Below are 27,988 nucleotides of genomic sequence, written 5' to 3'. Positions count from 1 at the left end.
CCCGGCTGCATCACTGTGTGAAGCACAGCATCGTCTCTGCAGGTCGGTACTTTCTGAAGCCGTGTGTCTGGGCTGGTGAGACGATGCGCTGCTGCAGCCTCTGCGCTGTGGTGTGGTCCTGGGGCTGGGGGGGGAGTTAGAGGAACCTCCTGGGCCTTTTGCTTGGATGCATGTATTTTAGGGGGGGGGGGTTCTCAGGCTGCAGCATTACAGGGGCTGTCCGAGCTTACCAGTTCTCTGCCCGTGCCACCCTCGACGTACGGCAGCACCAAACGGCGCAGGGGCAGGACGCTGCCTTGTGCCGCGCTGGACCGCTGTGGGTTTGGCTTGGCGAGCTGGGAAGGGGCGACGCTGGAGGGGGGCTGAGGACCCCCGCCCTGGGTGCTGAGTGTCAGGCGAAGGTGCTCGTGCGATGGCATGTGCCTGCAAAGTGGGGTGCGGGCTCTTGCCACCCAGGGCGTGGGTGCTGCCACCCTGCACGAAGCCCGATGCGATGGGGGCTGTGCTGCTGGGGTGGGGAGGGTGCATTTGGGTTTTATTTATTTTTTTAGCCCGAGGCTGAACTTTGTGCAGCTAGGTGCACCTCGTCAGCCAGGGAAAGAAATGGAAAACGAAAGTGATGCTGATGAACAGAAAGGAAACCGGCGCGCCCGGCCCCTCCCGGGAGCCCTTTTTAAGCGGAGGCTGGCGGGGACGGGGATGGGGGGGACCCTAGCCGGGTTGGGGACCGCTGCTCCCGCCCGTTACCGCTTCAGCTTCGCTTGATTATTCCGGTACCGCCGCTCCCGGGCGCTGGACCGAGGCTGAACGCGGGAGAACCGCGACCCTCCGCGGGTGAGCAGCGCCCGGGAGCATCCCCTCCGTGCTGGGGGGGGTAATTATGTTGGGGGGGGGCAATTATGTTGAGGGGGGAGGGTGCCTGTGCTGTTGGCTGTGGGAGGCGGGCAGCTCCCCGGTGCCGGTGCCGGTGCCCGCCCCGTCCCCGGTGCCGGTGCCGGTGCCGGCGGGGAGGAGCGGGGCGGAGCTGCCGTGATGCAATTTCCGCGAAATCCGGCCCCGGTTTGAATGCGGGGAGGCCCCAGAAACGAAACTGCCGGCGGCGACGAGTCCCCGGGTACCCCCCCAAACCCACCCCCCTACACCCCAGCCCGGCGGCGGTGAGAGCGGTGCGGGGGGCTCGGGGTTGGGGGCGGGGGGGTGCAGAGTGCTTCGGCTCGTTGGGTGCTGCAGGGCTCAGGGTGGTCCCGGTTAGCCCTGCAGAGTGGTTTTGGGGTGCTGCACGGTGTGGGATGCTCCAGGGTGTTCAGCCCCGTTCAGCCCCCCCCGCCTCTGCTCCCAATCCCCGCTCGCAGCATCCCTGCCCGGGCTGGAGCCCTTTCGGGGGGGGGGGGGGGGTGTCAGGATGCAGGTCTTGGGGTGCAAAGCCCCCGGGCTGACAGGGGTGCACCGTTTTGCCTCTGGTGAGCGATCGCCGGCAGTTCTCCCCTCTCTGCTGCCGCTTCTGAGCTTGGGGGTTGTGGTCTGGGAGCTCCCGGTGAACTTTTTGTAGTTGGATAAGGCGGCAAATGCTGGAACTGGGGGTGCCGGTGCCTGGGGGCTGTGCACAAACCCGGGGGGGGGGGTCGTGCATGCCCACCGACTCGGGCCGAAGCGTGACGGCTGTCACTTTGTGGCAGCCAGGTTGGCAGGACCGCGCCAGCTCTCTGGGTGGGACGTGGAGTGAACCTTCTTGTTGAAAAAGGCTGGGGAAAGGAGGGGCCCCAAGAATTTTTGGGGGTGGTTTTGCCCAGGAGGGAAATATCAGAAGGGGTACGGGTTTGGTGCAGCCAGGAGGGTTAACTGGCATGGGGTGGCACAGGGCGGCATCCGCGGCGCAGCTCTTCTTCCACCGGTACCAAACCCTTCCGAGCCAGCCCGGCCGCACCGTTTGCTCGCGGGGTGCTGGGGGATGCTGTGCTGGTTTTGCACCACTGCTCCGAGTGCTCGCGGTTGAGAGAGGAAAAACTCCCTGGGTGCCCAGGTCCGGTGCTCAGCTGGGACCGATAAGCGGGGTGCAGGGCTGCGGTCCCCTGAGGTGCGCAGTTGGCCTGTCCCCATCCCCGCAGGGGGCTGTCCCAGTACTCTGACCCACGTCGCTTGCTCTGATCGAGGGGCACTTGGCTTACTCCATTGTAGCACGTTGCCTAACCTCCTGTCAATAATTAATCAAGGCAAGACCTAATAAAAAGGCCACTTTCCTCCCAGCGGGCTGGGATGGCAGAGGGGTGCGGAGCGGCAGGATTCGGCCGCGGATGCACGATAAGCATTTCTCTGTGAAAGGCCGTGCTTCGACTCCTCATTTCCAGGGAAATGTGATTATCCCTGGCATCAGCGCAGCCCTGCGAGGCGCTTGCCGGGGGACGATGCTCAGATGTAACATGGCTTGGCCCTGACCTGAAGCATCTTCCCCAGTACAAAGCAAATGCCGTCAGCGAGGCGATGGCATGGTTTGGTTCGGTTTGGTTTGCAGTGAGGCTGGACCGGTGCTGGGTAGCGGGTGCGTGTGTCCCTGTCCCACCCTGGGGAGGGTACGTGCGATCAGGAGAGAGGCAGATACTCGCCCTGATGGGGCCGTGAGCCTCCGTGAGAGGATGCAGAGCTGGGCATACAATAAACCAGCCTCTCCGTCTGCCAGAGTGACTTGTTTCACCCATCAGCAGGATGCAAGTGGCTTTAAACACCAGGCTGGGCTTTTCAGGACTACTGTTTTTCTTAAAATGTATGTAATTGAGCTTGCAAATCACAGTCTGTAGCTTGCTGATAAATATTCTCTCGATCAGCTCCTACCTTCCTCGGGGCACTTGGCTTTTGCCCTGTTAACGTCAGTTTTATTGTCGGTTGGACAGCTGTCTTACGGTGTGCCTCCCTAAGCTTGCTCACGCTCTGCATCTTTCCTCCACCCAGACTTGGATTGCAAAAGTTCTGTAGCTTATTCTTTTTTTTTTTTTTTTTTTTTTTTTTTTTCTGGTATAAGATGGTCATAGAAAGAAAAAGGCTTTAGTTTGGCTTTGGTGCTGGTGCTGCGCGGAGACTTTAAGAGGGGTTTGCATTTCCCCTTCCTCTTCCCTCCCACCTCCAGACCCAGAGCATGTTCTGGCAGCTTACTCAAAATCAAACGCTTGCTTAAAAAAATAAACAGCAAGGGAATTGACCCTTTAAAGGTGGAATATTCCCTCTTAGCTTTCTCAGACTGGGATGCCCTGCCTAGACATGACTACCAGTAACAGCCCAGCTTTATGGGTAGTTCTTAAAGCGTTTAACCGAGCAGGTCGGTGTCGTCGCTGCTGCAGGACCGCGTCTCCTCTGGGCTCTGCGGCTGTGGACGTGCTGGGACCAGGAAGCTCAGCTCCTGCTCCGTGGAGCCGAGTGCCAGCGATCAGGTTTCATCCTCTCTCGCGTGTATTACTGAGGTATTTTGGAGTTTTCACCAGTGACAGCGTTGCACAGATGTTGCACAAATCCTGAACACGACTGCCTTTCCCAGGAGGGCTCGTCCTAAGGAGGAGACTTCCAGAGGAAGGAAGGTGAAACTCCTATCGGAGGGAAACCGAAGCGTTTCCGAAGCCGCAGATGTTAGCCTCGAAATAAGCCCCGGTTCCGCCGGGAGTGTGCTGCTCACCCCTGCCAGCTTCAAAGGAGCTGAAAGGCTCTTGAAGGCTGACTGTGACCCGGGGTCCCTCTCCGGGCGTTCCTGCTGGCTGCGGTTCGGCAGCAGCCTGGCCCCACCGGCCCCTCGCTGCCGCCGTCTCCCCCTGCCCTCCCGCCTGCCCTGCCCGCTGCCAGCCCCCCGTTCTTGCCAGCCCCTGTGCGGAGTTACCGCGGCAAACTGAGCCTGCGGGTCCGGGTTAGCTCCAGCAGATTCCTGACCTCCTGGAGAAAGAGGAGTGGGAACGCTCCCTCTTAGCATCACGCTTTGGACAAGGACAGTCTCGCCAGGCTGGCACAGGAGGGATATCTGGCCCCCCAAAAGGTGTAGGGGTTTCCCCTCCTGCAGCTCGGCACAGGGTCCTGCGGAGCCGTGCTCGGGGAAGAGCGTGTCTCCCCAAACTGCTGCCTCGGTTCCCGGCGGCTGGGGTTTTTTTAGGCGTTCGTGACCCTGGGGGGGTTCAGCAGGAGCAGCCCCTGCGTGCAGGGTCTGCAGCCCCATGCCAGCGCTGCTTTGCCTTCGTTGTCTTGCTGGGGATCAGTGGAGCATCCCCAGGTGCCCTTGGGCAGGAGACACAGTGTGCCATTCCCCCTCCTGCCTTTTTATTGCTTATAGGTGCTCTCCTATATTTTTATTGTTTCCAGAGTTATTTCATTTCAGTGCAAAGCATTTTCTCTGCATCAGGCAGCAATCAGGCAGCACCTCTACTGTGGCCCCAACCTTTTTTTTTTTTTTTTTTTGTGTGGTAGAACCAGAGCAAAGAAAGAGCTCTTGACCCCTGTGCAGTGTCTGGGCTGCAGAAATGGTTTTCTTCCGATGACTGTGACCTTGTTACAGGCAGAGGATGGGGATACCCTGGCTCTCTGCTGGCCCCAGCCCCGCTCCGGCTCAGGGATGCTTTTCCTTAGTACTTGTGCTGTGTTCACATCCAGCAGCTCTGCTGAGGCTTTGAGCCTGGGTACCCGCAGGAAGCAGCAAGTGGGCAATGCTGCCTGAGCAGGACCACGGTGGTCCCTGCAGATGCTGTACGTTTGGACAATTTATAGATAAGAGCCGTGGCAGGGCCATGCTGCCCATCCGGCTATAAGTTCATGCTGCAAGTGAGGGCTGCCAGGCTGCATGGGAGAGCTGCAAGTAAACATTTGGAAATGAAGGCGCAGAGATGAGTCGGGGTGATTTAGTTCTCGGTGCGGAGAGCCGGTGGCGTGGCACGGTGACCCGAATCATGGCAGAGGAAGAGCCAGCCCTGCCGTGGGACTCCACCGTGGAGTCTTGCAGCTTACCGAAAGAGAAACTAGCAGTTCTGCCCAACGCTAGGCTCGCTGCCAGACCTTGGGAGATAAATAGGGCTGGTGTTTACCCGCTGAGCGCGTGTCCAACCCGACGCGCGGCAGAGAAGTACGATTAGGTGATTTCTTCCTAGAGTGGCAGCGGGTGGCTGCTGTGGCACTGGGACGGGATACGAGGAGCTCGCTAACGGTGAGCTGGGAGGGTGAGTGATGCTCCGGCCGCTTTCCCCCTGCAGTTCTGGCTCCGTGTTTGCTGCCTGGAGTTTCAGCCAGAGCAGCAGCTTCAGCACCCCCCTGCCTGCCTCCCCCAGCATCAAGTACACCGTTTATCCCAGAGGTGGGGAAAGGAGTCTTAATTAAAAGTGAAAAGTATTTTTGCGGAAGCAGCGCAAAGTCTGTCCTCCTGCTCCATTGTCTGCTGGACCGCAGCCATAAATACCGCTCTTCCCCGGTATCGCTAGAGAGCCGGTCCTTCGTGGCTGCGGGTCAGGAGCCCGAGGCTGATGCTCGGCATGAGGCTTGGCGGCTTTCCTTGGCAGCACACCCTGCCCGCAGATCTGCCCCGGCGTGTTCCCTGGGCCTTGAGCCGCCTGGCCCAGCCACGAAACCCTGTAGCATCATTCCCAGGGATGCTCCTGGCCTCTGGTTACCCAGGAAACTGCTGGCAAATGCCGGAGCCGGTGGCCCGGGAGAGCAGGGAGCAGTGAGTCACCTTCCTTGCCACCGGAGCCAGAGCTCTCCCAGAGGGATGTTTACGGAGCTGTCGGCCGGAGGAGATGAGGGCAGATCCGTGTTTCAGTATGCCCGTCTCCCGGCCTTGGGTGCTGCATCCGAGGAGCAAAGAGGGTGGTTGCTTTGTTAATTAATTCCAATTAATCTTTCGTGCCACAGAGGGAGATGGGCTGGGGGGTTGGAGCTGGGTTTCTCCCGCTTGGCGTGGGGCTGCCCTGCCAGACCCAGGGGAGAAAGCAGGAAAAAGAAAAAGTTGGCAGGAGCGAACCGAGGCGGGGGAGGCACTGGCAGTGGGAAGAGGAAGTCGGATCATCCGGCCACGGTCCGGGAGGAGGTCGGTGGCCACTGTGGGGACCGTGCCGGGTCCTCCAGGGCAGCCGCCGCCGCCGCCGGCTCTCCCGTGTTGGGCGGTAAATGCCGACGGTCTGCAGGCTGTGGGACGCTGGAGACCGAGCTGAGCCCTGCCAGGAGCCCTCGCCGCTAGGCAGCCTGGTCCCTGCGGGACGCTGTCCCCTTGGATCCGGGCTGGCGGACGAACAGAGCTGGGGGAGCAGGCGCTTGGGTGCCGAGGACAAGGGTATCCGGTGGGTTTGGGCGCTGGGTGAGGTTCCCGGCTGCTCGCTGGTAAGCGAGGCCAGGCTGTGCCGGTGCCTTGGCACACGTCCAGCCAGGGACCGGCTGATGTTTCCTGCTAAGTCGCTTGTTCCTCGTTTCTTTGTCAGGCTTTGTGAACTCGCACCAATGGCCGGCAGGTACGTAGCGAGCTAGGACGCGGGCGCTCCATGGCACCTCCTCCCCCCAGCATTGCCTCGTAGGAACTTCCCGCCGTTAATTTTGCTCCGCTCAAGCCACCGCTGAGGATGCCGACGGCGAACGGCCCGGCGGTGCCGCTGGGCAAACTCCAGCAGCAGCTGGAGCTGCTCCTGGTCTGCTCCAAGTGCAGCGTGAAGGAGAACGAGATCACCTACCAACTGCGAAAGGTGGAGCACAAGTGCATGTACGAGATCCTCCTGGCCCGCTGCCGCAGCCGCCGGAGCACAGCCTGGAGGAAGGTGTCCAGGCGGCCGGGCTTCCCCAACCCGGCCCGCTACGCCGTCTGCAGGTACTTTGCGGTGGGGCTGGGCTGCAGAAAGCACAAGAGCCAGTGCACCTTTGCCTGGAGCCCGGAGGAGGCCATGGTCTGGAACTTTGAGCGGGAGCAGCAGCTGGAGCGGCGCCAGCTGAAGGCAGCGGTGCTGCAGGCGCAGCTGGGGGGTCACCCCACCGCCACCCCCGAATCGCCGGCCGGCGGCACCGCCGCCGAGATCGCCAGCGAGTTCGGGGGGCGATTCCAGGAGATCTGCAAGCGTTGCTTCTTCGGCTGCCCCCAACGCATCTCGGTGGGCGGGCAGGGGCGGCTCTGCGAGTTCCACTGGACCTGGGACCCCCTCCTGGTGCACGTGGTGTCGGACAGCCGGAGGAAGCAGCAGTACACCGCCGTCCGGCCCTGCCCGGAGTTCATGCCGACCCTCAGCTACTGCAGGTTCGTCTCCAGGGGCCAGCCCTGCAAGCACAGCCCGCAGCGCTGCCAGTACGCCCACAGCGACGTGGAGATGGCCGTCTGGGAAGCCGAGAGGGAGCACGGCTTGGTTCGCTCCGACCTGCTGCCGGCCGCGGGGAGCTGCGGCGTCAACGGCGAGCCGGCGGCACCCGCGCCGGTGCACTTCTACTGCCGGCTCTGCCTGGTGACCTTCAGCTCGCAGGAGAGTTTCGAGAGCCACTGCTCCTCGGTCGAGCATATGCAGATGCTCTCGGTTGACACCTCCGTCCAGTGGGTCCACCGTGCGCCGCCGCTCGGGCTGACCAAGTTCTCGCTGTGTAGCAGGTAAGGCATCCACCCGGTGCAGCGGGGGAAGAGGGCAGGGGCAGCGGGCAGCTGCCGGCTCGCTGTGGACCCCCCGTGCCACCGGGCACGGGTGGCACCTGGGACGCCTCTCTCCCGACAGAGCGGAGGTGTGCGAAATGGGCAACAGCTGCACCAAGGCTCATTCCGCCGAGGAGCTGCAGGAGTGGATCCAGAGGGTGAAGGTCGCCGTGAAGAAAAAGAAGCAAGCGCTGAAGGAAGGGCTCTTGTCTTACCAGGACCGGCTCATCGCCGAGTATCGGACGTGCTCCAACGAGGTGTTGATTGTGAGTCACGGGCGGCAGGGTGGGAACGCGTTGCTCTGGCGCATAGCGAGAAGCCTCTTGTGTAAGAGTTTGGGAACGGAGCCCGCTGCTCACCTTCTTAACGGTGATGCAGAAAGGGGTGTCACATCCTCCTTCCTTCATCCCTTCCGAGATGGCAACCCAAGAGCCGCGGGTCCCTCCGTTTGCCAAGGCTGCTGCGTGGGGACACTGAGCAGCAGTGGGTGAGGACTGAGCGTGAGGATTTACTGACAGTCCCCTCTCGGGAGGACCTAGCGTAAAAGCAAAGGATGAAGATGGCCCCACAGAGGGTTCTGCAGCGTGTCCCCGGGATGTTGCCTTCAGTCCCGCTCCTCTCCTGCCTCCCCCACAGATGGCTGAGCATGTCGAGGGCGTCAGAGTTGTGTGTGAGCAGCCCCTGCACCTGCAGTTGGAGGACAGGAGGATGAAATACCAGTGGAAATTCAGGGTCCACTCCCAGGTAAGCCCAGCTCTGCGCAGCAAGAGGCTGTGAGCTGCTGGCAGCGCCTGCTGCTGTGCACAGTCCTTGTCCTTCGGGGTTCTTTGGTTTTTTTAATTATTGTTTCTGCAAGAGGCAGAAGGATAGGGGTTTTGGGATGCCTGAGTGAGGATGTGCGTTGGGTACTCAGGAGCAGCTCGGGCCCACATGGTGCCTGAGCTGGGGCCATGCATGAGGGGTGCAGCCACCGTGTCTCCTGTCTCGTCTCATGCAGTGGGGCTGGGGCAGACCCAGCTGCTCTCAGCACCTCCCACGTATCATCACAAATAACAAAATTCAGCTGCTTCCCTGCCCCGGATTTCGTGGGTGTCGGGGGCAAGAGCCTGCGTCTAATTGCCCTCTCCAACATAGGAGATTTCCCGTTTACAGCAGACCGGCTCAATTGCTATAAAACTGAAACCTGAGGTTCTTTAAGACCTTAAAAAATTGCTGTGGGGTTGCATGAGGAATAAGCTCCTCCGAGGAGAATTTCTGGTGTGCTGTAGGTCTGGCATGGCGTTTGGTTCTTGCAGCAGCTTTCGGTAGGAAATGCTGCTGGGAGGACCTCATCAGCCGCCGGGCTCTTCCCATGGGCTGCCCTCACCGTGTCCCTGTCTTCTCCTCAACCGGCAGATGCCTCTGCAGCACGTGGCCCTACTCAAGCGGGAACCCGGAGTCAACTTCTACTTCTCGGGAAATGGACTTTCCCGGGGCCTCCACTACATTCGGGGGGAGCACGTGGCCACCCTGCCTTCCTCCCCAGCCACCGCGCTGGTGGAGGTCTGCATGGAGTGCTGCACGCTGGGCGTCTTCGAGCAGTGGGTGGTGTTTGATTTCGGCAAACGCCCCGTCCTCATGCAGAAGATCAAGGTGAAGGTGGGCCGGCGGGATAACCCCCAGCACATCCCCAGCAGCAGGGAGAGCAGCCGCCCCGTCAACTTCGTGCGATGGGATAGAGGTAACCGGATCATCGTTCCCAGCCTGCCGAGGACCAGTGAAGATGTGGATCTGCTGGCCAAGTACAAACCTCCTGCTCTCGCGCTGGACTACCAGCGCGAGGGTGGTACGACCGTTCCCATCACCCGTGTCAACTATCGTGAGAGGATGCACAGCTTCCTCTTCCGCGAGGAAGAAGCTGAACAGGCTCTGATTGCCAAGTAAGTGCCAGGTGTGGATCCTCCTTGCTGTGGACCATGGGTCCATTGCTAACCCTTGGGGCCACGCTGGTACTGAAGTCTCTGTCCCTTCTGGGTTGGGGCCTGGAGTGCCTTCCCAGAAAAATGGAAACCTGCCGAGAAAGGTGGCTTGCTGGGTAGCGATAGAAGGGGACGGGCTGGGTCTTGTCCTGCAGCCGTGGAGTAGCTACAAGCACGGTTTCTGCCTCTGTGTTCGCAGGGGGCTGGCAGAGCCTCTCTGGGTGTAGGTGGCAATCCCCGCTCTGCAGCGGGGAGGGTGGTTGCGGATGAACCGATGGGGCAGTTCTCTGCTGTTCATTCGGGTGTTTCTTCCTTTCAGACTCAACCTGCGGGTCCTTATCTTGCTGACCCCCATGCTGCAAAGCCTCTCCATGGGGATGAAGTTTGCCCTCTCTGGTGAGCTGTTCGCTGAAGTGCCTACCCCTTATAACCTCTCGCCGGACACAGACGAGGGGTATCTGCTGAGCAGGTCTGTGCCCACTGCTTTCCTGGCGCTTGACCCACCTGTGGACAATCGGGTTTACGAGGTTAGCGTGGAGCATAAAGCCACCACGGAGAAGACCATCTGGCTACAGATACCAAAGAGATGCTGCTCGGAGCTGAACTTCGCACCAAACACGTCTCACAAGGTGGAGATCCAGTTCCAAATCGACCAGCTGCTGTTCCGGCAGTGGCACCAGGCTGTGGACCGCCTGTTGGATGAGAAGCTGGTCCTACCAGATGTCGCCAGTTGCTCTGTCCCCTACTCTCTTGGGTCACCACAGAAAGGGAATAGCAAGCAGAAACTAGCCATCTCCTTCATCATGGGCCAGGCAACCAGCAGCCGGCAGGTGCCACCTCTTCTCATCTATGGGCCTTTCGGCACAGGCAAGACGTTCACGTTGGCCATGGCCACCATGGAGATCCTCAGGCAGCCCAACACACGGGTGCTGATCTGCACTCACACTAACAGGTTAGCAGGGCGTGAGGGAAGAGGCAACCAGAGTTGTGGGGCTGGATCCAAGCAAGCTAGTCCATTGCTTGCCTGGTGGGTTGAGAGGGAGCCGGGGTGTGTGAGATTGAGCTGAGCTGCCCTTTTCTTAGTATGCATTTCAATTGCTTGCTTAAATAAATTAATTTTTATTTAATATGTCTTCAACTGCTCTAGCACTTCCTGCTGGGAAGAAGCCCGGCATGGCTGGAAGTGTTTGTGGAAGAGGCAGCATATTCCTGCCTTGTTATAAAATGGGGATGGGGTTGGAGAGACAGTTAGTTCTTTCTAGCCTTTACTGTGTACTGGAAGAAGTAGAAAACTGTTGCCTGACCTTGCTGGGATAATTTTGTGCTCTACTTGCCCTTGAAGACTATTGTGCTCTGTGCACGTTGCCAGTTTTTTTACTTTTCCAGGAAGAGTTTGGGGAAGAGGAAATGCAGATCTGGTCTGACTGCCATTGTATCTGCCTTCAGAGAAACCAGGCCAAGATTGTTAAAATTAGAGCAGTTATGCTGAAAAGAGTGTCCACATCCGATCCGGCAGGCTGTTACTGCCTTAGTTTTTAATGTATAATAGATGGGTGACTGCTAATCTTAGCCTGAAACAGGCTGTCTGCTTGCACTGAAGCTTCTTCTGCAGATCTCGTATCACCCGCCTGGGCTGGGGATGGTTAGCTGTCGGAGGAGAGGTCTGTGTGACTTGTCCCTAGAGAGCAGCAGGGCTACAGATTTTGTTGGGCGCATCATTGCATTTTTCCGTATGAGCATCGAGAGATGCCCTAGTCTCGAGTATCAACTCCTATTTTAAACCATACTCTCAAAATAGGCTTGAAATTGGTGGCTGAGTAAGCATCGGCTTCTTTGCACGTATGTGAATATCTCCTGTGACAAGTGGGTTGTCAGCCAAAGCTGGGGGAGAGTTTGGGTGCGTGTTGTTGAATAATCAGATAGCGCGTTGGGATGCTGGTCACAGCATTTGGGAACAGCACTTACAATTCCTTGTGGTTCCCCCCTTTTTTTCCCCTCCAGTGCTGCTGACATCTACATCCGGGAATACTTCCATAACTACGTGACCAACGGGCACCCGTGGGCTGTTCCCTTGAGGATTATATCCACTGACCGTCCCATCAACCTGACAGACCCCATCACTCAGATGTACTGCTGCCTCTCGCCAGACCAGCGCTCCTTCCGACACCCCACACGGGAGGAGATCGACAGGCACCACATCATTATTACCACCTCCATGTTATCCAAGAACTTGAAGGTTGCCCCAGGCTATTTCACCCACATCATGATTGACGAGGCTGCTCAGATGCTGGAGTGCGAAGCTTTGGTTCCACTCTCCTACGCCACTTTTGAGACCCGCATTGTTCTCGCCGGGGATCACATGCAGATAACCCCAAAGCTGTTCTGTGTTGGGGATGAACAATCTGCTGATCACACCCTGTTAAACCGTCTCTTTCAGTTTTACCAGAAAGAGAGGCATGAAGTGGCTGTGAAGAGCAGGATCATCTTCAATGAGAATTATCGTTCCACTGCAGGCATAATTGAGTTTGTCTCCAAGCACTTCTACGTTGGCAAAGGCAATGCTATCCAAGCCAGTGGGAACATCCCAGCCCATCCCGAAATCTACCCACTCGTGTTCTGCCATGTGTGTGGCGTGGCTGAAAGGGATATGTCCATGATTTCTTGGCACAACGCCTCCGAGATAATGCAAGTGATTGAGAAAGTGAAGGAGATCTATCAGAGATGGCCGGATGAGTGGGGTGTCCGAGACCTGAAGAGGATCTGTGTGGTCTCCCATGGGATGCAGGTGTGTAGGAGAAACATGTGTTCCCCACCTGAAGGGGCTACGCATGCACTGCTGACCACTCCCTAACCGCTCCCTAATAAATGCTGGACTCTATTCATGGTAAACTTGTCCTTTGGGCTTGCAAAAATAGGGAATCTGGGGTCTTGCCTGGCATCAGTGTTTTTTCGAGGTGCTCTCCATTTGGGGAGTGTGTCATGGGTGGTCGGAGCAGAGATGCCCCATGGTGGGATGGTTTAGTTGAAGATCTCTTTCAGCAGCTTCTAGGCAGGTTAACTCCAGGGCGGACCGGGAGCACTGGCTGAAGTCAGCCCAGGCTGTGTAGCTGCTGTCGAGTAACTTTCTGGGGAACCCGCAGCTGAGAAGGGTGAGGGACCTTGGTGTTGGGTGGGGGGCCGTTTCTGAGCTGAAACTGTATTCAGTTGCACCTACTGCTTTCTTACCAGGTTTCTGCAACAAGACAAGAGCTGAGGAAGAAGCAGCTACAAGATGTGGTGGTAGAAAACTATGAAAACTTGCCAGGTTTGTGTCTTGTGCAATAGTTAGTCACGCCTGGCTGCGTTTTGAGATCTTCTGTGTGCTAGGGAGAACTTTTGCACTCATGCTGGTGGACAGGAGAGTCTACTGCAGCTACAGCCACCGTGTAATGAGCAGGGGGAAGAGATACTGGGTTGTTAGCAGAGGTGTTTCTGGCATCTCAACGTTGTCCTGCTTGCTAAAATGCAAAATACTGGCTGATCTCGTGGCAAAACACCTCTCTGGGAGGGTGCATGCGGTGCTGTTGGGCAGAGCTCCCCTGCCCTTCCCCGTGGCTCTGCCACTGCTGCAGCCGCCACGGCTCACGTAGTGCTGATTAGGAGAGGGAGTGCCTGGAAATCCTTTGGCTGATTTCCATCCCCTTCTGGTTGCTAATTCTTTGATTTCATTTTTTCCTTAGTGAATAAGATTTCACACTGAATTAAATCTGCACCCAACTGTCAACTCGTTTCAAATATATGGACGTTGCTTTGTAGGAGGGTGAAAACCCTGTAAGTGTGATCCCGGGGACTTGAGTGTGTGTGAATCGTATGAAGCCCCAAGTACCAGTGGGGGAGGCTAGTAATAGAAGGGAATTGAAACCAGGATGGCCTGTGGGTACCAGCTGCAGCAAAAATCGCAGAACAGCTCACTAAAGGAGGAGTCAGCTGCTCTAGATGATGATAGAGGGATAGGGCTGGTTTTGTCCTCAAGGATTTAGTTTATGACTCATCCATGTTTTTATTTTTTTATTTTTTTTTATTGTGCAGCTGGGACTCCTCATGGTGAGAATAACTGACCCCTGGGGTGTGTTTCTGATCTCCACACCCTTTCTTTGCAGTCTCTTCCCAGCTCTGAAATCACCAGGGTGCCTCTTGCTGTTTGTTATTTGTTGTGCGATCAGCAGAGCTGTCCTTGAGGGGAGAGGGATTCTTGTGAACGGTCACCGCTCTCGTTCCTGCCAGGCCCTCGGTTCCCCCAGGAATTTGGGATTCACAGAAAACTCTACCCGCGTTTGCGAGGAGTGGCTGGCAGGGGCTGCCGGTGGCACGGAGCACGCGGGGCTGATCCACGGGTGCTTGTGGCTGCGCCGGTTCAGCGCCCTGCCTTCCTCCCCTCTCCACGCTGCCCTTCCCTCCCTGGTGCGTGGGTGGTGGTGGCCTCGTGGTGTCCATCCAGGTTCGTGCCCAGAGGCCCTCACGATCCCCAAGACCTGCTTTATTCGCATCAGGAGGCTGCCGTGACTCGGCTGAGCGAGGTTACGTCAACCCACGGCCACGTAACACAGCGTGGATGGGCAGAGCGCCAGGTGGCAGCCAGGCAGGGTCTTCCCCGTTGGGTTCCTGTGAATGAGATCTCCCTTGTCTCCTCTGGTGCAGGGCGGGAGTTCCGAGTCATCATCATCAGCACGGTCCACACCAGTGAGAGCCTCCGCGTCTCGGCCTCCCACCACCTCGAGTTCTTCAACGAAGCCAGAGTGCTCAACACGATCATGACCCGGGCTCAGTCCCTGGTTGTTGCGGTGGGGGATGCTGTGGCCTTGTGCTCCCACGGCCAGTGCAGCAAGGTGTGGAAGCGTTTCATCCAGCAGTGCATCAAGAAGGGAAGTGTCTTCCCGGAGAACCTGACGATGGCCCAGATCAAACAGGCTGCGTGCGACAAGGAGAGCTGGAGCAGGAGGAGCCCAGGGGGGGGTGAGGACGGCAGCGACACGGATTCGTGGAGCTCTGAGGGTGAAAGCGTGAATCCCGACGATCCCATCCTCCAGGAGCTCTTAGACGAGAGCAAGAACGTGCTGGTGACGGTGTCCGAAGAAGGGCTGCTGAACGTGAAGTCTGAGGCTTCAAACCTGTGGGAAGACAGGCAGGAATACATCAGCTTCTCTTCTCAGATGATGCAAGAATATCTGCACATGCACCCCAAAATGTACAAGAGGTGCGAGCTGGTCAAAGAAGGCTTTGACAGAGCTTCTGCCTTCACCCTCAACGACTCCCCTGCCATGACCATTCAGATCAGAGGCAGAGTTCACTGCGGGACGGCCTTCACCGGAGACGAGGTGCTCGTGGAAATCCTGCAGAGCAGCACGGCTGACAGCAGCAGCCATCGCCCTCAGGGGAAGGTGGTGGGCATCTTCAAGCGCGCGGAGAGGGAACGGACCTTCATCTGCATGATGGATGAATTTGATCCCCGGGTGATGATACCCATCGATCCCACTGTCACCAAAATATTCGTCCCAGGGCTGAAAGAGAAGCCCAACGTCATTCCCATCCGCAGGCTTGTCAATGGGAAGTACAGAGTGGTCAGCTGCGAGAAGATCAGACAGGAGACGAGGAGATGCCAGTTCTTCTGCGTCCAGGTTATCTCCTGGCGGGAAGGGTTTTACTACCCTTTGGGGATAATAACGGAGATTCTGCACGCAGCATTGACTTTGGAAGAAGGCTTAAAGATCCTCAACTTGGAGTATGGTTTGGAGAAGAAATACCCAATTGCTGTCACCCAGGAGTCAGCCAAACACACCTCCAGCAGCAAACTAAACTTCACCAAGGAAAAGCTGAAGGACTGTCGGAGTTACCTGACCTTCACTGTCGACCCCCAAGGTGCCAGGGATTTGGACGATGCTGTCAGCATTAGGGATCTTGGGCGTCACTATGAGATTGGGATCCACATTGCAGACGTGGCTGGCGTTATTCCCAAAGGCAGTGCCTTGGACCTGGAAGCAAAGAAGCGGGGTGTCACCTACTACGCTCCCAACCAGGAGCCTCTGTGCATGTTCCCACCCCACATTAGCCAAGACGTCTGCAGCCTCCTGCCACAGAAAGATCGTCGGGTGATCTCCTTGTTTGTCACCGTAGAAAAGGAGACTGATGAGATGTTAAAGGGAGTCTTCACCACCTCTGTGATCCGCTCGGACAGGCAGCTGTCCTATGAAGAGGCAGAGGCCTTCATCAAGGACCACTACAGGGGAGCGGCAGGGGCCCTTCGTTTCGATACCCTGGAGGACTGCATAGCTGTGGCTTATCACTTCTCCAGGATCCATCGGAAGTTTCGGCTGCAGGAGGACTGTTTCTATGACCGGCTGGACGAGGAAAGCTCCCCAGGTAACAGGGGGTCCCATCAGATGATAGAGGAGTTAATGATCATGTTCAACAGTTTCGTGGCCGAGTTCCTCACCAGCCAGGAGGACACCAGAAATGTCACTCCGCTCCGGTGTCAGTGCGAGCCAAGCCCTCAACAGCTATCACACATGAAAAACAAGTACAGGCACATCCTTCCTTTGTCCATCCATCTCTCGCACCACCTGGGAGAGGTGCCTCCTGGCCAAGACTCCTCTAAAAACGTGGAATTCAGTCTCCTGGCCCCAATCTGGGAGCACCTGCAGGCAGCCGCTAATGTCCGTGACTTCCACAAAATGCTAGACCTTATCGTTACTGATGACATTCACCCAAGGCTGGCCCCCGTGGCCCTGGAGTTCAGGAGACTGCTCAGCCGTTCCTATTTCAGTCGCTCCAACTCCACTGTCCAGTCGAAAGCGGGCCATTACTCCCTGCACGTTGACTCGTACACCTGGGCTTCCTCTCCCATCCGCCGGTACATGGATGTCGTGGTCCAGCGGCACCTTCATTCCGTGCTCCACAAGAAGCCCATCGTCTATTCTTCGGACGACATTGAGTTTCTCTGTCATGACTTCAACAGGAAGAATTCCCAGGCGATGATGTACGAGAAGAGAGCCCACTGCCTGCAGATGGCCACCCAGCTGAAGGGCCAAGTCCTGCAGAAGATCGCCTTCGTAGTGGATATCGAAGGGATGAACAAGTATTTTAAAGTCCTGTTTCCCCTGAACAAAGAGAGTCTTCCAGATCCCCAGATAATTAACTACAGGTCTCTTCAGCTGATAGAGCAGCCCACATTCATCCAGGAGCGCAGCAGCATCAAGCTGACGTGGAAGAGGAGGGTGTACTCCGTGGAGACGATGAAGGAGCACAGCCTGAAGGAGGGACCTCTCTGCAACCACAGCGTCACCCTCTTCGGCACCCAGACTTGGCAAGACGTGCTGGCAGCCATCCGGAGCGAGAAGTTTGAGACCGCCGCCTCCCTCCTTCAGAAGAGCAAGGAGCTCGACCAGCGGCACATGGGCTGGGTAAGGAAAAGCCAGTGCTTGCACTACAGAGAGCTCTCCCTGGAGCTGAGCGCTGGTGACCCGCTCCAAGTCCAGCTCACCACAGACATCTGCCGAGGCTTCCTGGTGCCCTTTGTGCAGCTGTGGTGTGTGACGCCGGGTTTCGACATCTGCCTGCAGCACACGGAAAAGCCTATCGATTGCTTCTCTGCCTACGCCACCCTGCTGTCCAAAGACAAGTACAAGCACGCAGCGGAGTATAACAAGATATGGATGCCGATGACCGCCATGGAGTCCGCTTTGTGCGCGGTGGCCAAAAACAACTCGATCATCCTCCATGATGTCAAAATAACCTGGGCAAAGCAAAGGACAAGCAAAGGACAGCTGCAAGGGAGTTTTGTCCTAAACAAAAGCTTTATGGAGGAGTGCTCCATTGAAGTGGACTTCAACCACTGTTACTTGTGCATTCGCTTAGGTGGGCTGAAGCTTGGGGGCCTTCAAAGCGATGAGGAATGCCTTAGCCACAGTCTCCAGAATCTGACTTTTCTTAACAAGGGCAGGTCAGAAAGCAATTTTGTGGTTGATCCAGATACCTACACCTGGGTGGCTCACGGGGTCACTGAAGAGTTCAGTGAAGAGAAATCAGAGAGGACTGCTCAGCATACTATGAGCTTTTACATCCACTATACGTCTATGGAGAACATCCCCGTGGAAGTCTCACATGCCTCTGCCAGGTTCACGGTGGAGCTCATACCGAAGATGCTGCCAGACGTGTAAGTGGGCTTAGCGGTCGGGCTCTGCCTAACCTGTCCATGCAGAGCAACGGCTTTCCACGGGACTCCTCTGCTGCACCCAAATACGCTTTGCTTGCTGGTGCGACTGATCCCCTGAAAAGTCTGTCTTTGCCCAGCTCTGACCGGCCATGCTGTTGGGCTGTTGATGTTCGGTGGGGGTGGCAGCACTTCTCAGATCTGTTCTCCAGATTGCCTCTTGCTGTTTTGGTTGACCTTGAGAATGGGGAGATAGGGGAAGGTGCCGTGCTGAAATTTCCCTGGGCATCTGTTTCTTATGTTACTGGATTGCTGCAATATGTGTCATAAAAGGCAGTGTGAAGCACTGGATCGGGGTTTGCTTCGCAGAAGTGCTCCCTGATTTCCCAATCATTCCCCTTTGTTGTTGCTGTGAAGCAAGATCTGCTCTAATAAGAGCAGAGCTGATGTCTAGTTTGCCCTTCTTTGTACACAGCATGGACTGCTATGCACCCACAACTGCTGTAGCTTTTTCAGGGCAGAATGTGCTTCCTTTTGGATTGTGAATTTTAGGAAAAAATTGGAAGCTAATCCAATAAAATGGCATAGGCCTTAATAAAATGGAGTAGGGACAGAAGTTGTGCTCCTTGCTCTCAACATCTTTGCAGGCTCAGCTCTTTCAGACAGTTGAGAAATAGTCCCAGATGCAAAAGAGCAGAATAAAAGTTGTTTTGGTTTAAGTCCTTTGTCGAAGGACTTAATGGAACACCAAAGCAGAGAGAAAGAATAAACAAGACAGTTGTACAAAGCTGTATTACAATTTTTGCTATTTTATGCTACATTCCATTCATTCTTATTTTTCCCTGTCTGACAGACGGAAAGAAAAGGCACTTTGGAGGCTCAGCCATGCCTCTGATCTTGCTAAAAGCATCACCCTCGGCCACGAACCTCCTAAAAAAGGTAGGTGCAAATATTCACCTTTCTTACCTTGTGGCTACTTGCTTCTGGCCAGGCAGGTGCCCTGGCAGCTTCTGTGGGCCCTTGCTGTAGGGGTTACGCTCCCAGACCAGGAGGTTCCCCTGCCAAGGGGAGGAGAGGAGCTGCTAGCCTGACAGAGGGAAGGTAATATGGGATGCCCTGCTGCAGAGTGGCATGGGTGATGTTTTAATCCCCAAGACTCACAGAGAAGGCTCATGGGCAGAACATCCTGGCATGGGACAAGGAGTACTTTTAGGTGGTCTTGTAAATGGGCCACGATTGCTTGGTACCTGCTGCATCCTCCTGTTGAATCGCTTGTGTGCTGTCTTCAGTAACCTTCTTCAAACTTGTTTTCTTGGCTCTGCCGTAACAGTGATAACGTCCAAAATCCTGCAGCAAAAATCCTTTGATCTCCCTGGCAGCTGCAGGAGGCTTAACCAGAGTCAGAACCAGGCTATTCTAAATGCCCTGAGAAAATCCTTCACGGTCATCCAAGGCCCACCAGGTAAGGCTGGGGGGACGGCAGGAGTACATGCCTAATTTGTTATGAAAGGCAGGTTAGAGCTAATCTCTTGCTTTCCATAGGACCCTTGGTGAGACAGGGGAAGGCAGCGTGGGTTGGCATCACCCACAGCTCTTCAAGGCAGTCCTCTCGGTTCTTGATTTTATTTCATGGCTGATCATCCGGATGCTGATCTAGTGCGTGGGTGTCATGGTTAAAGTGTTCTCAGCAACCTCCTTGTTTTTCTAGGCACAGGAAAAACGGTTGTTGGAACTCACATTGTCTACTGGTTCCATAAGCTGAATGAGGAGACCGTCGAGAAGGACCAAATACCAGCCTCTGAAAAAGAAAAGCCCAAGGGGAGAAAGTGCATCTTGTACTGTGGCCCATCCCACAAGTCTGTTGATGTTGTTGCTGGTAACTATCGGTTTTAAGCCCCTGAAGCGGCTTGTACTGGTGGAGGGGGAGAACATGTGGCTGTGAGCAGGGGGGACAGAAAGCAGGACCGGTCCTTCCAGAAGACACCTCACTGCTGGGCAAGGACCAGTGTAGGTGGGGTTGGCAAGAGAGGGCTGGGGAGAAGAGGCGAGTGCACGGCAAACACTGGGCACCTCGCAGGCTGCGAGCGTTCTCAGCATCGCCGGTGCCTGCTGCTGTCTGAGCAGACCTGTTCTCCCTCCCCAGAGATGCTGCTGGAGATGAAAAACCTGAAACCACTGAGGGTTTACGGGGAGGCCATTGAGACAATGGAATTCCCGTACCCAGGGAGCAACCGGAGCCTCTACCGCAGAGCCTTGCGGGACACAACACCGAAGCGTGAGCTCAGGTAGGACCGCATGGCCCCGCAAGCTCTGAGAGCGCTGGGGAGCGATGTTTTCTGTGCTGGTAAAGCTGAACGAGTTAGACCGAATATGCCTTCCACTCTGCTAGCGTGGAGCAGCACTATGAACCTGCATGGTAATTAATTTTTTCAAGTGAAGGTGTATAGTCTAATGTAGCACCTAGTCAGGAAACCCAGGTTGTTGCAAAGATATTAGATGTTTTCATCTCTCTTTTGAAAAGCTCTGAAAGTCTCTGACTTCATTCCCGCTTGCAAGTGCTAAAGAAAAGTGGTTGTATTTTATGTCCTCAAGGGTGAACTAAGTGTTAGGTCTATAAAGATGGAACAGCCTGGCTGTGAATTCTTTAGCTAATGGGGTTTCTCCACATAGGCAGGTGTGGTACGCTTCACTGTAGAAGAGATCACTTGGGTCTGTGTTGGGGGAAAATATTTATATATTGACTCTTTATTCAGCGACATAATCCTGCATTATCGCATCCGGCGGCCGCCCAACCCTTGCTGGAAGGAGATTGTTAACTTTGATGCTCGGATGAGGAAAAGAGAGCAGATAACAGAAGAAGAAACAAAGAAGTGAGTAGAAAGAGAGCCTGGTGAGGCTGACTTTGGCTGTGTGCCACCTCTGAGGCACTGCCCGAAGGAACGCAGTGCAGCAATCGCCTCCCCCTGCGAGAAGAGGTTTTGGGCTATACTTGCTAGGTCTCAGCTGACACAAACTCGTAGACTGCGTGAAAGTCAGTGGATTGGTCCTGGCTCATGCAAGCCAAGGAACTCGGTGAAAACATCAAGACAGATTAATGAGCTGTGTGTTTTGAAAAAGTGATAAAAAGTGATTAGCTCAGGGTTACTGGTAGTGTGCAGAGCCTCAGCATCACTTCTGCTCTGGTGCTGTTATCCATCTGGACCAAAAGTCGTATGATGCGTGTGTGACACTTGCATCCTCCACCCTGAGCCCCTGCCCTGTTGAGTTCAGGACAAAGTACATTTCCCAGAGTGTCCACCCAAAGCCCTTTTCTCGGAACACCAGCTCATCCTGGGGAGGGAGATGGAGCCATAAGTGTTTGGGAAAGTATAGCCTCTGCCTGGTTCCTGCATGAGGAACCTGGGGGTGTTTCCCTTATGCATAACCTGGTGTCTTCTGCATTGACCACCAGGTACAAAAATCAGTTGTCGGCTGCTCGTACATATGAACTGTCAGGCCACGATGTCATCCTGTGCACGTGCTCCGCCGCATCTGCCACCTCCCTGGAGCAGCTCAATGTCAGGCAGATAATCATCGATGAGTGTGCCATGTCCATAGAGCCTGAGACCCTCATCCCCTTGGTCAGCCACCGCTATGCTGAGAAGGTAAGTCCCTTCCAGAGATGAGTCTCTAGGACAGCTGCTCAGGGCTCTCGAACCTCTGCATGTCTTCCACCCCTTATCATGCTGCTCTTCCAAGTTTAACCAGGATCTATGATGGTGTATCAATGTTTCAGCCTTCTGGGAGTTGTTTCCTTTGAGGTGTAAGTCTACTAACTGTAATTAAAATCTTCAGGCACAGAGAGGTACATGCAGTACAGAAGTATTCTCACTAGATGCATGAGCTGTGCATTATCTGTTCATATTGCATAAAGCAGACCTGCTGTAGGCCTGAAAGCTGTCGTGGAGATCTATTGCATCTGCTCGCCTCTGCTGTGTGTATCAGCTCAGCTCCTTGTCTTCAGACAGTTACACCCATACTATCTCCTCTAAACTTGCTCTTGGCTTTCTGCAAGAGAGAACAAGTGGTGGTGTGGCTGTATTTTTGGTGCTTCTTTACAGGGTGGGTATTACTGCCACCAGAAAATGTGCTGACCCAGGTACAAAGTATTAACGTGACATGAAGCATAGAGCGGATCTCAGCAGACTTACTACATGGTATCTTTCTCCTGTCAGATGGGATCAAGGCTCTGCGTTATCTGGGTCAGGGTCTTTATATAATGCCCAACATGAACTTTGATTGAGGTTGCTGTAAGCATAACATAAATAAGTAGCGACAAATGTCTGCGTACAAATAGCCTTTCAAAGTGCTGATTGCCTTCACCAGTGCCACCACCATCACAGCCAAGGTGTCTGCTCTTCGTTCCAGGTTGTTTTGCTTGGGGATCACAAACAGCTGCGGCCTCTGGTCAACAACGACTCCTGCAAGAGTCTTGGCATGGACGTGTCTCTTTTTGAGCGCTATCGGAATCAGGCGTGGATGCTGGATACGCAGTACCGCATGGTGAGGCCCTCAAGTGCATTGTCTTTTCTCTATCACAGAAAATGCCACTATCAGGGCTTGCCTCAAGCCCGCTGGGAAACAGATATTCTCCATTAGTGCTTTCCCTTCCTAGAGTAATGAATAATGCAGTCACCCGGTGCCAGCTATAGCACAACGGCATTGCAGGTGAAGCCTGCCCAAAAAGTCGCTGCAGGTTGAAAAGTTCCTTGGTTTTTGTTTACCTCAGTCTCTCCCCTTTTGTCTGCCAGCACAAAGGCATTTGCGAGTTCCCATCCCAGGAGTTTTATGAAATGCGGCTGAAAACGTGTCCCCAGCTTTACCGTAAACCCAGCGTCTTCCAGCACAAAGATAACAACTGCTGCCCTATCATCTTCGGGCACGTGGAGGGGAAGGAGCAGAGCCTCATGGTTTCTACTGAGGAAGAAAATGAGAACTCCAAAGCTAACCTAGAAGAAGTGGAGCAGGCGGTGAGGAGGGTCCCGGGGAATCGCTGGAGATGCGAAAGGGAGGAGGGTGTTGTGCAGGGTGACTCTGGGGATCGTGGAGGGACACTGAGTAGTGATGGAAGATAAAGTTCAGCGGGGTGCAGGATCTGCCTGGCGTCTTCTCAGGTCTGGAGCACGTCCCGATGCCCCTGGCTAGAGGCAGCTGTAGGGAAGCGTGACCCAGAGCAGGGGGAGCAGCACAGCCAGGCACCATCGCTGCCCTGGGGACAAGGGTGCCGGAGGGCTGGTTCCCATCCTGCCACCGCTCCCAGGTGAGCAGGACCCTGGTTCCCCCCCCAGGTGAGGCTGGCGAAGCAGCTGACACTAGATGGCACCATCCAGCCAGAGAGCATCGCCATCCTGAGCCCCTACAGCACCCAGGTGTCCGAGATCAACAAGAGCCTCTTGAAAGAGGGCATCAGCAAAATAACCGTCTGCACCATCAGGAAAAGTCAAGGTGAGGCTGGCAGGAGGCAGATTTGGGGCCGTTCTGTTCTCTCCTGCCTTCCCGAGGACTGAAGAACTTCTCACAGAGACGATCTTTGAGCAAATCCTACAGCAGGGTGGTTTCAGCCATGGAGGAAGCATCCCTGGGCCAGATTTCTGGGTGATTTGTGCTTATAATAAATCCTTTGGAAACCTCTGGAGTGGCCAGGCAGGGCGAGACTGCTGAAGACGGGAAGGTGGAGGATGTCTGAAGGGGGGTTAAAGACCTGCCGTAACATGTGCTCTTTGGAGAGCAACGACCAGGCACCCGATGGCCTCCAAGAGCTGGAGAAACCCAAATGGTGCCTGCAGTTTTGTGGGTCTTGCTGTAGAGAAATGAGTGTCTTGTGGGGTGGAGGGGTGGCCAGATGCTTCGTTCTAAAAAAAAATCTGGTTCAATTCTGCTGTCTAGGAAGTGAGTGGAGATACGTGATCCTGTCGACTGTACGCTCCTGCCCCCGGTCAGAGATTGATAGGAAGCCCACAAAAAGCTGGCAGAAGAAGTACCTGGGGTTCGTTACCGACCCAGACCAGATCAATGTTGGTATCACGCGAGCTCAGGAAGGACTCTGCATTATAGGTGGGTCTTCTGGGAGTGTGCACAGGCCTGCAGGGGAACAGGATGCTTGGATAAAGGGGTGGAGATCCAAACTAGTACAACCGATGTTCCAGCTTTATTCTTCTGCCCTTTAGACTGTCTGTGGTTTTGAAACTGGGCTATCTGGGCAAAGCAGAGATCATGCATGGCTTGTATGCAGCATGTATAATTAGTTTTTCTCACCCTCTGGTTCGGACCACGTTGTTTCTGTCACTTGCATGCTAGAGCTCTCTCCTAACAGAATTTGGCTGCTTATTTTCCTCCTAATCATGCAGGCGTGGGCTGTGATGTGTAGGGAAAGCTGCTCGCAGATATGACAGCACTGAAAGGGGAGCTGGGATTTCACAGAGCTCTGGCTAAAGGAAATGTCCCTGCAAGTTATCCAGCACCCTTAGGCTAGAAATGTTAGCTAAAAGTTTCTGTGACGGTATTGTCCGAGCCCCTTCTGGCCACTAACCCGCTGCCCCCATCCCTGCGCCAACAGGGAACCGGTACCTCCTGGAGTGCAACCCTTTGTGGAGGAGACTGCTGCAGCATTACAGACAGTGCAACTGCTATACTGCAGCCCAGGGGATTTCTGTCAGGAAGACTCCAGCCTCATGCCGATGAGGATGGGTTGTACCTCGATGAGCTCGTCCCTCTCTACCTGAACCGCGTTACGTGTGCCTTGGGAAGGACACCATCTTTCCATTATTTAATGACCCATGGAGCCAAATGCAGTGGGGGAGCCAGGATCTTCCCCTGCACAGCGACAGCTCCGCTTCAGTGCGTGCTTTGGCATCTTCGGGTTTTTTTTTAATCAGTGCAACCTTGGATGGGAACTTTCAGCTCTAGCAAACCAAAAAAGCATTGGAAGTGGATGAGTGTGTGACTTTATTAATGTGATGATACTATCTTTTTAACTGTAAGATGCTCAGTGGAGCCGCCGTCCTATCTGCCGGTGCAGCTGCGCTTTGGGGACCAAATACTCAGTCCATTCGTCGAGGGTGGAATGACTGCACACAACGGAGCTGCGCGACAAGCTGCTATTTGCCATAGAGGACCAAAGCTTCTGAGTACTACTACTCATTTTAAAACCAAGGCCAGGGAATTTTTAAGGGTTCTTATTTCTCAAAGCAGAAAAACTTTTTTGTTGCTGTTGTTTTGTGGGGTTTTTTTAAGTGAAGGAAGAAAGCAAAGAGAGAACCATGTACTGCTCTTTGTCTAGCCAAAACGCTGCTCTCTGAGCATGTAAATATCACAGAGCCAAGGCCGAGTTGATTTTGTAAATAGATTTACTTATTCTTTGTACAAAGGAGGTTGTCCTCACCAATATAAAGTTAATGAAAAGCAAGGACTGCTCCTACCGGGAAACGTTGGAATTTGTCAGCATATTTTAAACTGTTCTGAGTTTTATTTGAAATCTCCTCCTGTAAGAGCCCTCCTTTCCTACCACATATTTTTTTAAAGCTGCTTCTAATTTATTAACTTTTAACTCTGTGAATTTGTTTCACAGTCTTATGGCCTGAGTTTTTAAGAGCAGTGATGGAAATTTGATAAATGTACCACAGCATATATGTGTATAATCTATTTTTTTATTTTAAGTAGCCAAACTGCTATGAACTGGAAGCTGTGATTCACTAGAGAAGGCTGCTTTTGCCTGGTAACGTATGGCTGATACAGATATATAGCGGTGAAGTGGTGCTCTCTCCTGAATCACGTAGCTGCTTTTTGAAGCATGGTAGTTTTGAAGGAGGGTGTCTTTTATCTCATTTCAATTCTGAATGTATGAAGTGCCTGCCTCAGCTCTCCCCAAGACCACACGCTTGGCTGTCTCTAAATGTTCACGTGGGATGGAGCCAAGATGCAATCACAGTGGTTTTGCACCAAGTATATACTGTGCTGGGACACCAGTCCTCCTTGGTGTAAGTGAGGGGTCCCTGTGACTTCACAGCGCTCTGGCAGGGATGAATTTTGTCCTGTGTTTGCAACTGAAAATGCAGCATGGCTCTTTCCAGTGTGGAGGAATGTGCAATAAGAAAGCGTTGTGTCTGGAAAAGTCCTTATTTAATGCTGTGTTTCTTCTTATGACTCTGTGTTAGACTTGACTCAAGAACCTATGGAGAAATTTTGTTGTTCTCTTCCTTATTTTAAACTACCTTCCTGCACTTCTGCATTTGGTGGGTTTGATCTGTACGCTAGAGACCACCCAGGCTTGCTCTTGTCTTACTGAAGCATAATAACAGGCATACTGCTGGCGATTCCCTGAGGGACAAAAGCCCGTAGGAAGTAACTCCTGCTGGTTCTAAAGATACTTGATAAAAGCTGGTAAGATGTAAAGTTCATTGCTCCTTTTTAAAATCCCAGCCAGGATGACTTCAAAGATTCTGCAGCAGCCTGATTTTGCAAATAATATTGCAATTCCAAAATAAGCTTGTATGGGAATCATTTTGTGGACTACTTGAAAGGCAATCATGTATCTCCAAGATGATGTGGAGAATTGCAAAAGATACTGGAACTGTTGGGATAAATACTTTAGCATGGTGCCGGCATCATTCTAGCAAAGTCACTTTGGTCCCTTTAGAACCAGTGGGTGTCATTTTCATGATCTAATGTAAGTGAAAAGTCTCTCCCCTGTTTTTTTTTTTGCTGTTTATTTCATTACATGTAACACAAATGAGGAGACTCACCTTGAGTGTAGTGGCTTAGTCCAATGCTCTTGTGTGGGATTTGGCCATGTGTTTGTACAGACCAAGAAAGAGACCTCACAAAGCATCTCCCTTTGCACTCAGCAGGGAAAAAGTGTTTACTTTTTGGATGGTAAAGCCGAGACTGAAATGCTTTGCTTGGTCACCTTTGTGTTGCAAGACAATATACATAATTTTTTTCCTTTGAACATGCATTTTGTAACTGGTGTTTAGAAAAGGCTGCCCTAGACCACCCAAGCAGCAATAACAGCCAGGCTGGACTCTTGGGCTGTTTGGGCTGTGAGCAAGTACCTGTAGAGTTGGTCATGCAGCGGCAATAGTCAGGGATAGCAGAAAGTGCAATTAATCAAACTTTTTATAGACTGTTAGTGACAGCTGAATATTGTGTTCTTGTCCTTATGCTCATGGATAGAAAGAATCATAGAAATTAATAGAGGAAAGAAGTTCAAAGTAGTCCGTTTTCATTTGCACACAGAGCTTTGAGTTTACTTTTGAAAGAATTTTATGTTCAAGCACATATTCTTAACATACTTAAAAAAAACAAAACGACCAAACCTTTGGTAATTCCAATAGGAAACCACTGGCAGCACGGTGCACAGGGTATCTGTCTGAACACAGGCACCATGTTTTCCACAGCTCACAGACAAAAGAATGTTGTTGCAGGACACAAATATCGGTTCGTCCAACAGGATAACTTAATTGCCTCGGCACTAGCTAGAGCTTGAGCCCAAGTTGAACAACGGGAACCTGTGCGCGCAGCAAGTGGTGTGCCAGGTGTCAGCCTGTGACGGTCCGTGCAGTTGCAGCCATCGCCCTGCATCCTGCGTGGCCTGGCAGTGAAATTACAGATGTCCAGAACTAGGAAACCTCTCCTTGGCTCCAGCTGGCAAAGGAGAAGCCCAGTGGACTGTTTGTGAGGATTTGGACAGATCTGTGTAAGACAATCAATTTACTGCAATAAACTGTTGGGTTTTTTTAAAATAGAAATGAAATGTTAAGTGTCATGAAGTGTAAATTAAGGAACTTTAAATGTGGCAGGTTTTTATCTTTTGTATGTCTGTGACTTGCAGCAAACCTCAAATGACATTTTGGATACAAATATTTTTAACTGCTTCTACCGTTTATAAGAATGAACCTCAACATTCCTTTTTTGATATTTAAGCCATAATTGTAAAAATGATTTGAATTTATTTAAATAATAGATTTTATTACTAAAAGGTCTGTTTATGCGATGCTTTGACTAGAATCTGTGTGGGGACAGCTATGTTTGGACTGAACCAAATGGTAAAAAAGAAAATGAGCATTGACTGCAGTACGTGCCAAAAAAGATTGTTTTCTACATATTAGTTGTGTGGATGTATTACCCTTCCCTGTTTCTTGGGGGGGCTTGGGGCGGTGGTTGGTTTTGGGTTTTTTTTTTGTTGTGGTGGTTTTTGTT

At 53.7% G+C, this 27,988-nt stretch overlaps 1 protein-coding gene across 2 annotated transcripts; it reads left to right on the top strand.

Annotated features, from left to right (window-relative positions):
- Positions 1-610: 610 nt before the first annotated feature.
- HELZ2 (helicase with zinc finger 2) lies at positions 611-27,893 on the top strand. Of its 2 annotated transcripts, none has more exons than XM_069802309.1 (20): positions 611-834; positions 6,429-7,570; positions 7,692-7,875; positions 8,246-8,353; positions 9,005-9,528; positions 9,887-10,519; positions 11,569-12,352; positions 12,796-12,871; positions 14,245-17,755; positions 18,606-18,691; positions 19,083-19,214; positions 19,461-19,628; positions 19,896-20,037; positions 20,506-20,622; positions 21,204-21,396; positions 22,160-22,294; positions 22,543-22,761; positions 23,080-23,236; positions 23,678-23,845; positions 24,348-27,893. In XM_069802309.1, the coding sequence occupies exons 2-20, from the start codon at positions 6,567-6,569 to the stop codon at positions 24,470-24,472; spliced, it is 8,466 nt and encodes a 2,821-aa protein (XP_069658410.1). In that variant the 5' UTR covers positions 611-834; positions 6,429-6,566; the 3' UTR covers positions 24,473-27,893. The 2 variants fall into 2 exon arrangements, with proteins under 2 accessions (XP_069658410.1, XP_069658407.1); XM_069802306.1 differs by lacking the exon at positions 611-834 and adding an exon at positions 1,034-1,157.
- Positions 27,894-27,988: the final 95 nt, after the last annotated feature.

Source organism: Haliaeetus albicilla, chromosome 2, assembly GCF_947461875.1.
Source record: "Haliaeetus albicilla chromosome 2, bHalAlb1.1, whole genome shotgun sequence".
Lineage (NCBI taxonomy): Eukaryota > Metazoa > Chordata > Aves > Accipitriformes > Accipitridae > Haliaeetus > Haliaeetus albicilla.
Note: the sequence above shows the minus strand (reverse complement) of the source record. Positions and strands in the feature narration are given on the sequence as shown.

Coding starts and splice junctions, on each gene's coding strand:
- HELZ2 (XM_069802309.1), top strand. CDS start 6,567: ATGCCGACGGCGAACGGCCCGGCGGTGCCGCTGGGCAAACTCCAGCAG. Junction 21,397..22,159: donor GCCACCGCTATGCTGAGAAG/GTAAGTCCCTTC, acceptor TCTTCGTTCCAG/GTTGTTTTGCTTGGGGATCA. Junction 23,846..24,347: donor GGAAGGACTCTGCATTATAG/GTGGGTCTTCTG, acceptor CTGCGCCAACAG/GGAACCGGTACCTCCTGGAG.